This window comes from Halichoerus grypus, chromosome 4 (genome assembly GCF_964656455.1).
Source record: "Halichoerus grypus chromosome 4, mHalGry1.hap1.1, whole genome shotgun sequence".
Classification (NCBI taxonomy): domain Eukaryota; kingdom Metazoa; phylum Chordata; class Mammalia; order Carnivora; family Phocidae; genus Halichoerus; species Halichoerus grypus.
Window position 1 is genome coordinate 156,228,159 of NC_135715.1, and position 15,658 is coordinate 156,243,816.

Here is a 15,658-nt window from a genome sequence, read left to right on the forward strand (position 1 = left end):
AGAAGCAAAATGTCAACAACAGGCCCATCCATCTAGAGGGGATATATTTTTGTACTAGTGATTTGTATATATGTATAAAATTACCAGCTCGTAAGTTAGTCATTAACAAGTATTGACAGCTTAATGTATTAAGCCAAATTGAATCATAGCTGGGACAAATTTTTAATCTCTGAGAGCCTTAATTTCTTAACCTGAAGCTGAAGCTACTAATTGTCACTTGCCAAGTCTTAGATACTCTGAGCATCTCTACTACATATGCTATTTGAGCTTCTTGGAAGAAGAGTGCCCTGTAACTCCCAGTGGTATCATTCCTAGATGGTTCTTTTCTGCAATCATTCTTCCTGCGCTTTCCATTTTTAGGGCTCTAAATCAACAGAGGGTGCAGAAGCTGGAGGCAGAAGTGGACCAGTGGCAGGCCAGGATGCTGGTTGTAGATGCCCAGCACAACAGTGAGGTAAAGGCCACTTTTTTTTTATAGATGATAATGTTGATATTTTTTATTTTGGGGGGATATTGCTCTTTTAGGAAAAGGGAGTAAAATAATCAGGGAAATTTCTTTGTTCATCCAAGTCTGAGTTTCGGTTACAAATGGGAAGTGGTCCTGCTGGAGCCTTCCAGGGAGCCATTTATTGGCAAACCAGGACCGCAGTTATGCCTAATTTTCTCTTTCTTATATGGTTTACTTCTTTTTATTTATTAATGCGTAAATAACTGCAGAAGTTAAAGTCTCAGAGAGTAATTTGTAACTTCAGTCAAAAGTTGTTGGAGTGATCCCACTATGAATGAGGAGACATATTTACATGTGTGTGCTCACGGGTGTATGCACTTACGAATATATCTCTACATATATGCACATATATTAAAAAGCCAGGGGTATTTCATATAAAGGAGCTTTTTCTGAAAGGACATATAAGGAACAAGTGCCTATTCTTATCTATCTAGGCAGTGACCCCTGAAGGTTATAGGATCAGAAAGGGGAATTTAACTAGTTTAAAATTTTAAAAATAAAAATAAAGTTGGCTCAATTTTTCAAAGCTCACTGGTTACCAGTGGAGCATACTTTTCCCATTGCCTTCTGAGCGTCTCCTAAGCAATGTCTGTAGTAAGTTCTCACATATATATCCCAGGCAGCTGCAGTCTTTGGTTCTGGTTCCATCTAATTATTGTTTCAGTGGCACTTGATGGTAAAGTGTAAGGAGTGAATATATAGTGTTACAGACTTCTTGCATCTGTGATAGTGGAATTAAAAAGAGCCTTCTCTCTTTCAGATGGAGCCTCTACAGAAAGCTCTCGATGTAGCTAGAGAAGACAACAGGAAACTGGCTTTGAGCCTGGAACAATCTCTCCAGACAAATAATCATCTACAAACAAAGCTCGATCATGTTCAAGAGAAATTGGAAAACAATGAACTTGAGCGACAAAATTTGGAAAGCTTCAAGTAAGGGCAGGATAGTCACGGTGAAATTAGGGAAGAGCCTCTGGGAGAGAAAGTTCAGCCCAATCACATAAACCAGTTTGCGCCAGTCTTCAGCTTGGAACTGGTACTCCCAGCAGAGCCATGTTAAGGAACCAGACATACCTGATCAGCAGCAGACACTAGCTAGCTGGGGTATGCTCATTCGGATCTCCTTTTCAGCTCTTCCCTCATCTAGTGTCAAGCTGCTGCTCCACATGAAGGTTAAACCAAAACTTAAAGAATATTGCATGTTTCTGCCAACCCTTTCCTATCAAAAGCTGATGTGTCCTTAAGAAGCATGATTTGGGAAAGGAAGAGCAACAGCCTGGGTGGGAATAACCCATTCTAGGAGTGGGATGACTCCACCCAGGCAGATCCTAAACCATTGTTTTCCCTTGGGGCCTAAAATTAGTTAGGTCAAACCCATCAAGTTCAGGTCCAGCCCCTCATTTTTTTGTAAACTGCATCTAGGTAAATAGGATTTGGATATAAAATTTCATGAAAATTTTTAACCAAGGGAAACACAGTGTGCACATAGATCTTTATGCCTTTCGGCTAGTGAACATACTGATACACGAAAGGCATAAAACGAAAAGGCATGTTTTCCAATTTATGATCTGTGCAAATTCTGTAATGTAGTGAAATGTTGCTAGCTCAAGAAATGAGCCAGAAACTGTTGCTGGCTTGTTTATTGGTTGAAACAAGAGTATGTTTGACTCTTTCAGTTGGGTATCTTTATATTGTGAATGACTTTTTGGCTTTTAATGCTACAGGTACATGCTTTTTTCCCCCCCTTCTGTTAATGGGCTCCAGACCAGTGAAGTTCACCTGGTGCCTGATCTGCTTCTTGTTTGTAAATCACACCTTTTGGACAGTTGCATGTTCCTCTCCAGGCCTTCCTTACCTCCTAAAGATGATTTCTAAGGGTGACTTCTTTTTTCCCCCCGAAACAGAGAACGAATGACTGAGGAATCTAAAATGGAAGCGGAAATGCATGCTGAACGCATAGAAGCTCTAAGAAAGCAGTTTCAAACTGAGAGAGAAACGGCCAAGAAAGCAGCACAACGGGAAATGACTGAGGTATGGAGTCAAGTGACAAGAAGTGTCTCTCTAGATGAGTGCCTTTTAAGAGCAGAACCAGTTACAGGATTTCCAAGCATGGCTGCAGTTGTTCTTTGGTCCTTCTAGTCCCTCTGTGATCAATAAGCCCAATGTGATCAAGCCATCTCTGTGCTCTTCATAAATCAAAACACAAAAAGCTTCTGATAGACAGTTCTCTGCCCAGCCAAGGAGTGTCTCGATGAGAGCTTTCCCATTAGACAGTGATAACTGAGGGATAGAGGAAGGAAGTGGCTGCCCATAGGGTAGGCATCAAATCGTCTGTCTCTTCAATTTGCTTCATTAGCACCTATTACTCGTTTACCTTCTCTTGAGAGGCACGTATGTCCATGCTCTGATGTGTGCTACGTGACCCTTACTTAATTGTGATCTCCACTCTTTACATAAGACAGGGTAAACAGCAGAGGACCTTTGTTGAGTAACTAGAGGCTATGTACAATTCTGAAGGAACTCAGAGTAAGGGTTGGGTGATAGAAGAAGGGAAACAAAAGTACACTATTGAGCCGGGCAGAGCTGACGGGGCCAGGACACCCAGTGTAAGGGGATGACCAAAGCTTAGTTACAAAAATGAATAGGACGTGTGAGCAAATGAATAGGATTTCTTTCTCCCAATCAGAGCAGAGATTTTGGGAAATGTCTGAGAAAGAGTTGGTAGCTGAGATGGTACCAGCTGGTACCTTGACTGTCAGAAGGTTAGAGGTGAACTTTCAGGTCAAAGTGGAGTTCTGTGGCTTTCTAAGAAATGGGTGGTGTGATGTAACCACCATTTTAGGAAGGGGAGTCTGGTGGTAGTGGGGAGTAGGCAAGCATGAAGAGAAATGGGAGGCATGTAGACCCAAGAAAACTAGGACAGTTGGGGTGCCTGGGTGGCTCAGTCATTAAGCGTCTGCCTTCGGCTCAGGTCATGGTCCCAGGGTCCTGGGATCGAGCCCCACATCGGGCTCCCTGTGCTGTGGGAAGCCTGCTTCTCCCTCTCCCACTCCCCCTGCTTGTGTTCCTTCTCTCGCTATCTCTCTCTGTCAAATAAATAAATCTTTAAAAAAAAAAAAAAAGAAAACTAGGACAGTTACTTTGGGCTTTCGAAGATTAGGGCCAACCAACATAGTTAAGCTGAAAATAGAGAACAATAAATCAAAAAAGTATTTTAATAGAAAAATCATCAAACAGACACTGAATGTTGTATCATGAACAAAGGGGAGGGAGGAATTAACTCCAAGACTTGCTTGGAGTGGCTGGTCTGTAGGTCTATATTTTGCCAAATTTGGTGTATTTAGCGATTGCAATTTACAGAGACCATTTAGAAAATTTGTAAATTACAAAACACTATTTAAACATTAAAACTTTATAAAGGGAAACAAAGGTACACTGAAATTAAAGGCACCTTTAATCAGAGATAGTTGTCAGAATACTTATAAAATTTAAATCCTTTTAACAAGGATCACTGAAGATTGTGAACTTGTGGGGAGACCAATGGAAGAGTGAGAGTTGATGTTGGGGGGGCTGGTTAGCAGCAGGGTGGGCTCAGGGTGCACCACTCAAGAGTCCCGGCTCTGCCTCTTATTAACGGGGTGTTAATTAACTGCAGATAATTTCAGAGTCTCTATTTCCTCAGTCATAAAATGGAAATCATCATAACTACTTTCCAGTGTTTTTGTTTTTGTTTTTATTTTTTTTAAGTTGGAAAATATATGTAATTATCACAGTGCCCGAACATAGTAAGTACAAAGTAAGTGATCATTATTAGGGCTTACCCAGTTTTGACAAAGCTGTGATTGAGGTAATGGTAGAATATAAATAAAAAGGCCAGCACTGTGGAATGGAGTTAGGATCTGAAGGAGTGAGCCAGTGTAGAAAGAAAATGTACAAATAACAGCATGTCAAACACTACCAGCCGTCCCAAGTACTGCATTCTTCTCCCTTGTGTGCTGCCACCTCTTCCTAAAAACCAAGCGGCACTGATGTAAGGGTACTGGAGGAGGAAAGGAGCTCTGTAAAATGATTTAAGTCATGTTAAAAGATAAACTGAGGCATATTAAACATTTTAAGAGTTTATTTGAGCAAAACTCAGTTCAAATCAGGCAGTATCCAATCTAGCAGATAAAAAGGAGCTTCAAGGAGTGGTACAAGATGAAAGGCTTTCAGAGGCAGCCAGGAGCCAGGAACAAGATATATTAGGCAAAAAAGCAGGTTGGTTATAGAAAAGTACTTTCCTTTAGGGGATGGCAGGGGTCTTATCAGGCAGATTACTTGGTGGTTAGCAACAATGAACATACATTTCAAGGTTTTGAGAGAATACAGCACACTAGGGAGACTGCTATGATTATTATAAGCAGGATAATTCCCAATGTCTAGAGTGTCCTTTGGAGCCATGGTCCCCAAGACCCAAATCAATCAGAGTCTAATAAGGGAAGGACTCTGTTGAAGGAGTCACTTTCTTAAGCCAGCTAGCTTGTTCAGTAATCTTATGTAGCTGAGTCTCAGCTTCCCCAGAAGTGTCAGTCTAAGTGCAGCATGTGGTGTTGTCCCCAGCACAAACACCTCCTTACTCAGCTAAAAGATAATCAATAATACCCTATTATCCAGAACAAGTTCAGGCAGAGAGTCTAGGGGTTTTTGTTGGGCAGCTATTTATCAGCAGATTCTGCAGTACCTTTAAGAGTTAAGGAGAGGTTTCTGATTGTAGCCCCATTTGCACATACTGCTAGCCAAGGCACTAGGGATCTGCCAGAGGAAGCTAATTTTGAATCATGAATGCCTCCTGGTAAGTACTGTTTTCAGTCTGTGGCTCAGGACTGGAAAGGTGACAACAGTGGAGGCCAGTAAAATTTAAGTCTGTAGACCACACCAATTTTATTCTAGTTCCCTTTGCCTCTGTCCCTTTTTTGTACAGAACCTGGATGCAAGATTCCCCGGGCTTAGAGTTTTTAACCAGAAGCAGAGAAATTGACCCTTGGGTGTAGGGAGTATGATATAGTGGAGAGGGGGGAGAATTTGGTCCAGAGAAACTGAAGCATTGGAAATCAGGGAGAAGTGTGTGATGGGCAGAACTACAGGATCACCAACATCATGGCATTTCCACCAGTTGTTTGAAGGTTGGATTACACCCTTTGCAATGGCATCATTTTTGTAGGCCAGAGCAAGGCAAACGGTGGGCAAAAGAATCCTAAAGACCTTCATGGTGTAAGAATTAGGAAAATGATGGTCAGAGAGAGAAGGAAGAATGGAAAGAAACATTCTTGATCTGACATCTTAGGCGGAAACAGTCTACCCCAATGTCAGCTACTTCTCAGTCAATTTGATTTTGAGGCCTCCACACCTCATATTTACATAGGACCAGATGTCAGATGGAGCCTTCTTCAGTTGTGAAATGTGCACCAAAGGTTTGATACCTTCTAATTTGGCAGGGGTGTCAGTACTCAAGAGTACTTAGTAGGGTCCTTTCCAGGAATCTCCCTTTTGCAAAAGTATCCACGTGTAACAACAGCTGACTTTAATATGCTCATGTTTAAAGATCTGATGAGAGTTCACTCTAATAGAATTGATAAGGATATTGGGTTATATCTGTGATATACACCATTTTAAGATAATAACTGGAATTATGACTGATAAAAGAACATACCAGATTTTTAGGAATTTCCTACAATTGCTAGAACACATATTAATAACACACATTATACAAATATAAGGCTTATCATCACTTATTTGACAATGCTTCCCATGTAATTTAGCATACCAAATAAACCTAATTAGTTTAACATTTCTCTTTTACATGGTGAGACACAAATACTTTGAGATCAAAAAAGACTCCATTTAGAATTTGATTTGGGGAAGTTGTCAAAACATTTGAACATTTGACTATGATCACAAATTACTATGAAATATTATTTAAACAAAGTGACAATAGAAGTTTTAAAGGCAAATACAGAAAGTTATATAGTTGTGAACAAAACTTAGCTCTTAAGAAAACCCAGTCTTCTCAATGTTAAGTAATAAAAGACAATGTGAAGCACAGTAAGTTATTTTGCTAGGATGTAAAAATCTTTGTTTTTCAGGGAGATTACCCAAAAGATTTAAAAAAAAAAAAAACCTTTCAGAGACTCTTATCAAGAACAGACCAATAGTCCAAGAAAACTGTCCCTCTAATGAAGAGAAAACCAAATTCTAATTTTGCACCAAATTCATTCTTTAAAAACAACCACCTTGACCACACATAAAATTCCTTTCTCAAGACTCCTTTTCCACAAACCAACTCTTTCTTTTATCCATTCAAACTTTGTTCTGTGTCTTTTCCTCTTTCTCATTCTGGAGCAGTCAGTCATTTTACTTCCCTTACTACTTTTCATAGTTATTATTTTGAAGTAATTTTAATTACACATATTGACTAGAATCCTTAACCCTTAGAACCCTTATTCCTAGTGAAAACTAAGAAATAAGCAATTGTAGAGTGTGTTACACTAAAATTCTGTGGGTTGGCAAGTTTATAAATACATTTCTTACTTTCTAGAAGTATATTCTTCCTCATAGTAAACTTTCTAATGTAGCACAAAAAAAATGTTTACTAACCCAAATATCTTTAGTTTCTCTGTAAAAGAAAGCCAAAAGTGGATAAACCTATGTTTAGTAATTAATGTTTTGGTATTTTATTTGGAAATGATCTAGATATTCAATGAGTATCCACCATTTAATTTATTTTAGGGTGATTTCAAGATTTCTAGTTAACAAAAAATTGGGTAATTTTACCCAAAATTGGAAAATTTTATCCTACATCTCTTTAACAGTTATGTTTAGATTACTGATGAAAATTTCATGAGACATTAAACAGCTTACCATGATCTTAAATTTCTTGCTGACAAATTCTGTAACAGAGATAGATGAGCCTATCTGACTTTTAGTAAACGTGGTAAAACAGAAGTATTACAGCTAATGCTGATAATTCTGAAGACATGGATATTTTAAGTAAAAGTTAGCTTAAGTTTGTTGTTTTATTTGTTGACGATTATCCTAGATCTTATGAACTTGATATGTATAAATACTTGTCTTTAAACCAATTAAATAGAGCTCTTGATAAATTCATTTCAAAGGTAAGAAAAAAGTCTCTAACATGCATACAAAAACAAACATACAGATACAAACAGATCTTACAAGTTTCATTTTACAACTTTAGTTTTGAGACAGGTACAATAATGCAAAACTCACTAGTTTATAAAAGAACAGTTGGATCCAAATTCTGTTTTTGACAAATGAAATAAAATTAAGGTTACCTGTTCAGGCTCAAGCTTTTAACTCCTTTTCGTGAAGGAGAATTTTAAGATTCTTCATGGGCCTACTTTTCAAAATATCCTTTTTTTTTTTTCCTCCTTCATTCTTGGAAAAGACCAAGTAGAATACTTACATTTCAAAAGTCACAGAAAAAGAATATCAGTTGCACCAAGGATATTCTTTTGTTCCCTAAATCCAGATCTTTTACAATATCTGCAAGCCTTAGATGAATTAGGGGAGTTTTGGGGATTGGTAAAAAATTTGAATTAGTCTAGGCCTGAATTGATGTTCTTGTACACTTGATTTACAAGACAAGTACAGTTTTTAATTTATCAAAGAATTGGGTTACAACCTTTAATAATATACAGACTGACCCACCCAGCCAACTACATTATCTTCGATTTGCTTCTTTGTATCCAAAAGATTCCTATGTTGCAGATTTAGAGTTGTGTGTCTTTGGAATATTTTAGTAAATGCTCCCATAGAGACTTTAGAATGTTTCTCTTTCTCTCTAGGTACATAGTTTCATTTTAGCTGAGGGGAGAAGGACTTTTCTTTTTTCCTCAGCTTCACTCAGACCCAAAGTATCAGCACTCACTAGGTGAACTGCTGTTGACAAAAAATACTGCCATCATGGCAGGGGGAAGAAAGGAACTTTTAAGTCTATCAGGCTCTGAATATGGCCATCTTCTGACCATAGAGCTACTTGAAATCCTTTCAGATATCTTGCCAGGTTTTAGCCATGACAAACGGTAAATATTCCTAGCATTACTGAACAACCCCATGGATGCAAGAGAGGTCCCCAGAGAGGACACAAAAGATAATCCCCGCCCAAGATCCAGAGCCACCCCCAAAGATAACCAAAAGAATTGTCCTGGCTGGCATCAGTCAGGTTCCTAGCCAACCATAATTTTAGAGCCTCTAACCTGATGGTTGCCTAGCCAAGTTCTCAGGACACAAAACCAGATAAACAAGAAGGCAGTAGTTGTCCCTCGGAGACAAAGGATCAACTACCAATGGGTACCCAAAAGCAGATTCACAAGACACAATTCAAAGATCTAATTCTTACACCTATCTTTTGCCTGTCAGTCTGAATTTGGAAGGGATGTGAAATTTTACCTTCCTCTCTCAACCAGACACCACGGACATCTGAGAGAGCTGACTTTGGTAAGACTTGTCACCCGTTGCTAGCTTCTGCTAGTTTTCCAGATCCTGTCTGTAGGCTGTGGGCAAGTGGGGAATTCCAGCGGGTCTCATTCTAGTCACCAGAAACAAGAGAGGATGAAAAATAATAATTTTCCTTCTACCCATTATAAGTGCTTGGCTTTGCTTCTCTAGAGTACATCATACATGGATAAGCTTATTTAGGTTAAAAGTTCTCCATGGTAGCCACTGTACTTCCAAATTATCTGTCTGTTCAGCCTTAAAGTTTTATTCACCTGAGGCCTCACACTGGACCCACTCCAACTCTGGACCCAATTCGATTTTAGGGTCAGAACCAATCTAACTCCAGTCAGTTTCTGGACCTAGTTCAGAAAAACAAAGGCTCAAAGTCTGACAGCTGCTAACACAAAGCTGCAGAGCAAGGATCCAATAGGGACTTACTGTGACCTCCAGAGGCTTCAAGGAAGCAGGGAGCTCAGTGGGTGCCTACACCTGGTTGCTTGTTGCTCCCAGGGATCATTGCTCTCCTTCCTTTTTCTCTTCTGACACCAGAACTGTTAAATATTTAATATGCCTCAGTTTATCTTTTAAGAGTTTATTTGAACAAAAATTGATTCAAATTGGGCATTATGCAATCTAGCAGAGAGCTCCAAGGAGCTGTACAAAATGAAGGCTTTTAGAGGCAGAAGGGAGCAGGAACAAGTCATACAAGCCATGACTTGAGTTGCTTATTGCAGAGTTTCTTTCCTGTAGGGGATGGCAGGGTCAGGCAGATTACCCAACTCGTGTTGATCAGGCAATTCCTGAAGGACTCGTTTAAGAGTTCATTTCTGGGAAAGCCAGAACTAATTCAGTCTCAGTTTGGTGACGTGGGGCTTAGCATACAGGATTCCATTTGGGGCTATCATCTTGTTTTTAACAGTAATCTCTATGCCATTTTTCCGCCAGACAAGTTTATTAAAATCTTTAAAAACTGAAAGCAGTATTATAAAAATCTATACAATGGTAGTAACGGGCAAGTATTTATATAAATTAACCTTCTAATTTTCAGTTCTCCAGACATGAAGTCACAAGCAACAGAAAGGAAGAGAAAAGCTTAAAGCTGAGCATATGTGCCAGGCTCTCCCTTCTTTCTCTACTTTATCTTACTTAACTAGGAATCCTAGGAGATAGGTCATTTGCATACTTGGCTAATAAGTGCTACAGCTGAGATTTGAACTTAGGTTGGACTCCAAAGTCATGCTCTTTAAAAGCAAATGATGAATATATATTGTTTATCTGTTCTAGGAAAGATTGTGTTTAGTGTTAAAAATTAAAACAAAAAAAAGGATGAAAACCACTTAGAATTTTGCTCCACAATTCTTAATGAGACATCATTATTATTGCCTCACTTACCCTCCTCTTTAAAAGAAAGGTCCAAAGAGAACTAAATACGGGGACAGGCCTAATCATAAGCTTCTTTTCCAGAATGGAAGCTTAAAATGATCAAATTTTCCCTTTGTGTTCCACAGCTGAAGAAAGCCCTTGACGAAGCCAACTTCCGATCAGTGGAGGTAACCCGGACCAACCGAGAGCTGCGGCAGAAACTGACAGAGCTGGAGAAGATCCTGAACAGTAGCAAGGAGAAAATAAAGAATCAAAAGGCCCAAATTAAGCTCCACTTGTCGACCAAGGCGAATAATACTCAGAATGTAGAGAGGATGAAGGTTGTATGAGAAATGCTAAGTCTCCCCTCACTTCTTTAGTATCTGATGAGGATCCAGGCAGGTGGCGGGGTCCGGTGAAGATGGTTCCAGAGTCCTCTAACAGCAGCTGTGTTCTCTGGGAATTAGAGCTACACCTGGGGTGTGGGCAGATTGCCGGGGGGCCTGGGGGGGGTTACTATCTCTTTTTCCAGCAGAGATACTGCTGTGTAAATGTGTGGTTTCTCATTAGCTGCCATGTCACCTTCTGGCCCCCCCCAACTGCCTCTTCCCCAGTGGTTGCATACAACTTTGCTCTTTTAGGGTAGTGGGCCAGACAGGAAGGAGGACCCAGGAGGAGCTGCTAACTGTGGGTCTCATATGGGATTCTTTCTGTCATCCTATAGGCAAAAAGAGCAAGCCAGTTTTTTCACTGATCATCTTTCTATGTTATTTCCACATTTACTTTCAGCAAATAGAAACAGAATTGAGGCAAATGGAGCTAATTAAGGATCAATATCAGAAAAAAAATTATGAACAGGTAGGTGATTTTCACAAACTGCATGTTTACCATTCACATAAAATCTCAAGACTCAGGTTCACCAACTGCTTCCCTCTTTGTGCCCCACCAGTCACTGAGTATCCAGAAGTTCGTATCCGAAATGAGTAACCTACAGAAGGAGATGCAGCTGTTGGCCAAGAGCCAATATGAGACATCAGCACGGAATAAACAGCAAGAGCTGCGACTCGAGGCAGAGCGGAAAATAAGGCAGGAACTAGAGAGCCGGTGCCGGGTGAGAGGCTTCCTCAGAGTCCTCTGAGATGAGCAGCAAATGACATGTACTGAAACCCAGCATCAGAGCACCTAGATTTTCTAGATTCTAAAGAAGAAACATAAACCTGCAAGAGGAAGAAGCCTATAGCTGAGAATATGGCACATGTTCTCAATTTTCAATTTATGAAGTATTCATTCTTAACAACTGAAGCTCACATATGCAAAATACTGGTTCCTAAGACTTTGGAACTGAATTTCCTAGTCTTTCAGGAACTTTATAGCCTTTGGTCCTTCCCTGAAGCTCAGCTATCCCTGCTGCTGTAATAGGACTTGCAGCTCTACCCAGCCTTCTGAAAAGCACAACATTCTGTCACTGAATACAGGGACTTCAAGGGATTATCAAGCTCTTGCCTTCTAGCAGACGGTGTCTCCTGTGAAAAAGTATTCCTTCGGTTCTGGAAAGAGATGTCAATCTCTTCCTCCTCAGGAGAATACATAAAATCAAAATCTGTGATCATATGCATTATGTATACTACTGAGAGTAACAGTTCTTATCTTTTATTTTGGTAGCACATGAAGTTAGAAAGTATAACCCCATTATACTTTCATAATTTGGTTGCCCATTTATTACAATATGGAAGCTTCCTGTTCCATATGGTATATTGGGAATTTGTAAAAATCTTTGTATCACATTTTCAGGAATTGGAAGAAACTATCAGACACCTAAAGAAATGTAAAGAGGCAACAGAGCATAAACTGAAAGAAGCCAGTGTGGAATCAGAACAGGTAAGCCACGGACATAAAGACTTAGACATTCAAGGTAAAATCCTTCATTAACATAGTTGTCAGGAGTGTAACAGGCAAGAACCAATAACTTAACTAAGCCTAATATCTACTATGAAGAATAATTTTTAGATTGAGATTCTGTGTCCTAATAAAAGAATGTTGAAATACTGACTAAACTAAGTCCAAGTCTCTACCCCTAAATATAAGAAGGAAGACCAGCATGTGTGTAAATTTTAATGCATTCCTGCTTGACATCACTAATAAAAATGGAAGCTCTTTGTTCAGTCAATAACTAGAAATGTAAAGTAGGCCCTCTTTTTTTTTTTTTAAGTTTTATTTTTCTGAAGTAATCTCTCCACCCAACATGGGGCTCAAACTTACAACCCTGAGATTAAGAGCTGCTTGCTCTTCTGACTGAGGCAGCCAGGCACACCTCATAGGCCCTTTTAATTTGGGAATTTGCTTTCTCTAATCTTAAATTGGCCTTTTTGAAGGTATTTAAAATCATACATTTTTTAGAGCTGGAAAGGATCTTTGAAATCATTGTCTGACACAACCACTCCTCATTTTCCAGATAAGAAAAGAGATTCTTAAGCTATCATAGTGATGATGTCATTGGTTGGTCATGATTTGTCCTTTTTATAGCCATTAAATGACAGGACAATAGGACTATCAGAATGGTATATTAAAAGGAATATGGACTCTGACACGCATGAGTTTGAACACCAGCTGTGACACTTTCTGTGCCCTTGAGGATGTTACATTTACATTAACTCATCAGTTACCACATCCCAAAAAGTCGGGATAGTACGACTTACTAAGCCGTTATGCTGTTAGATGACTCAGAGTACGTCTCAATAAGTAGTACCTCCCTTCTCATTCACCATACAAGAGGAGACATGATGTACAGGGCCATTGCAAGCATCTTTCCCTCCACCCCTGGTAAAGAATGCCTGAGAAAGGTGGGGTTGGGTTTGGGGGAGGGGGTGTGAGAGTATCACTGGCATTAGGATATACAAACAGCCCTGGAAAGTGCATGAGCTTTGTAGCTTTCTAAAGGTTAAATGCCAAGGGGAGCTTTATTTTCTTACCTCACTATTTTGTACCCACACAAGGACCTGGCTAATCTGGGACAAATATTTAGTCACACATACTGACTGTGGACCTATCCTATGGTGGGCGCTGGGCTGGGTGATGGGATGCTGGATGAACCAAGCCCGAGGACGCCCCTGCTTTCATGGAACTTGCCTTCTCCCAGGCAAGAGAAATACCTGACTTCAGAATCAAAAAACGAAAATGCTGTCCATGAAACAAATAATCACATGGGGAAAACAGTCATTTTACTTTTTATTCTAGAGGATATGTTTTGGAGCTATTTTGAAGCAACCTTTATATAACCTAAAAGCATGTCAGCTTTACCTTAAAATACTGAAGTATCCCAAATACATACAAAAGTGCCAGGCACATATAGGCACTCTGTAAATATTTGTCAAATGATTCCAGATCATCTTCAAAGGCAGACTACTAGAAGGACCGTTTAAGTCTAACAAAGGTAATTTAGAAGTTTGTGCTTAGGAGCTAAAGTATACAATATTTTGAGGATAAAGGAAATAAAGGGAATGCAATTTACACTAAGCTAGTCCAGTCTTTTACTAATTCAATTACTTTCATAAAGCCCAAAAGAAAGATCTAGTGTAGGGACTTTGGAGAACTATTTAGTCTTAGAGAACAGAACTCAAAAATTCAAACTATGGTTTGAACTACCATATTTGTTAGCAGTGCCATCTTGTCCTTTTCATTCTTATTTTCCTCCTGGGTCCTCTCACTTCCATTCACATCCAGGAAATATTAATAAAGCGTGAAAGCAGCAGATTTGCATGCATTCAGCTCTGCATTCAGAAATCACTCCCATCTGTAGGAGTTGTGTTATGCAAATATGTTGCAAGGACCTTGCACTCAGAATTTGGGTCTTTTAACATCTGGGTCAAAAAGTCTCTGCAACTAATACACAAAACACTTATAACTTTCTTTGTTGTGATTTTTACTGATAACACTTATATGTCCAGATAACAGCTAACCTGGAAGAAGCTCATCGCTGGTTTAAGTGCAGGTTTGATGGCCTCCAACTTGAGCTGACCAAAAACCGGTTGCAGAGGCTTCCCCGAGAAGATAGGTGGCTGGAAGAGGTAGGGTATTTAGACATGGCTGTCTTCAGCAATTTTGGATTTGTTCCTTCTCATTTTCTCATTGCAGAAGTTCTCTCTTCATCCACCTCCTCTCCCCACTAATCTTTAGATTTCTTTAAACTGCAAGGAAAACAAAGTTTCTTCCTTAAAAGTTGCCCATCTCCCAAACTGTCTAGATTAGAACCACTCACCTTGATGAATAGATTATATTCATAAAGACAAAATAGGTCTTCAGCTCTGCAGGTAGTTTTGAACAGTGTTAGGTCTGTTTTCTCTCTAACAGGACCAAGGTAACTGGCACAATGTTGCATCCAGCCAGTCTGCTCTACATCGATGGGAGAATAAACAGAATCTTAAACTTGTGCCCAAGAAGGGTCATTCTGAACTAGAGAGAAAGTGATGTCCTTGACAGAGGCACTTCTTCCTTTAGAGCTACACTGCCATGATTTCCTGAGCCTGGTGACCAGGGCTGGCCTTGTCCACAGTCATCAGAACATGAAGTCTTTGATGTGGGCTGAAGATTTGGGACTTGAGTTTATCGTTTTATGAGCTTGGTGATATCAGTACAGAACCACCCCATCTTTTTTGTCCTTTTCCCCATTTTCCACCCAATAAATTTATATTAATTTGTTGTATTATAGGTGATGCTGTTGCATGATATTTGGCTATTTTTCTAAGTACATTTTATCAAAAAGCACTTAGTAAGGTACTAGATGATGTGGCAACCAAATGATAGACTAGGGCATTTCATTGAAACAAAATATCCTAATATCCAGTAGATAATCCCTGGAACTGGAATCACCTGGAAAATGGTAAAACTCTTCCACAGTCATACAAATGTATACCTTTTATGCTAGGTAAATTACCTAGTAAGATGATGTCTCTATTCTGTATTTTATTGTTTGTTTTAAGTAAGTTCTACCCCCAGTGTGGGGCTTGAACTCACCACCCTGAGGTCAAGAGTCACACGCTCTACCAACTGAGCCAGCTAGGCACTCCCATATCTATTCTTATATAAGAGATTGTATTTACAGCTTCCTTGGACATTTACAAAGCAAATTATTCTGTAGAGCAGTCTACTCTGCTCCAGGAAACTATGCCTGACCAATGCAGCTTTTCCTTACTATAGTAAGCAATAAATTCAGATTTTTAATTTCAGATACTGAGTGGTAGATTATATATATTAAGTCTGGATTACCATAATAACTAGCCTAATTGATGCTCAAGCCAT

General features: G+C 39.4%; 1 protein-coding gene and 1 non-coding gene across 2 annotated transcripts in view; one reads left to right on the top strand and one right to left on the bottom strand.

Annotated features, from left to right (window-relative positions):
- The window catches only part of CCDC150 (coiled-coil domain containing 150), a 76,454-nt gene extending 61,399 nt beyond the window's left edge, over positions 1-15,055 (top strand). Inside the window, exons 19-27 of the mRNA XM_036107934.2 lie at positions 361-454; positions 1,269-1,438; positions 2,410-2,536; positions 10,510-10,704; positions 11,153-11,221; positions 11,313-11,474; positions 12,155-12,241; positions 14,308-14,427; positions 14,711-15,055. Coding sequence (XP_035963827.1) covers positions 361-454; positions 1,269-1,438; positions 2,410-2,536; positions 10,510-10,704; positions 11,153-11,221; positions 11,313-11,474; positions 12,155-12,241; positions 14,308-14,427; positions 14,711-14,827 — 1,141 coding nt within the window. The 3' untranslated portion in view covers positions 14,828-15,055. The remainder of the gene's footprint in view (positions 1-360; positions 455-1,268; positions 1,439-2,409; positions 2,537-10,509; positions 10,705-11,152; positions 11,222-11,312; positions 11,475-12,154; positions 12,242-14,307; positions 14,428-14,710) is intronic.
- LOC118545602 (small nucleolar RNA SNORD56) lies at positions 8,404-8,474 on the bottom strand. The gene has a single exon (XR_004922161.1). It is a non-coding gene; the product is annotated as a small nucleolar RNA SNORD56 (small nucleolar RNA).
- Positions 15,056-15,658: the final 603 nt, after the last annotated feature.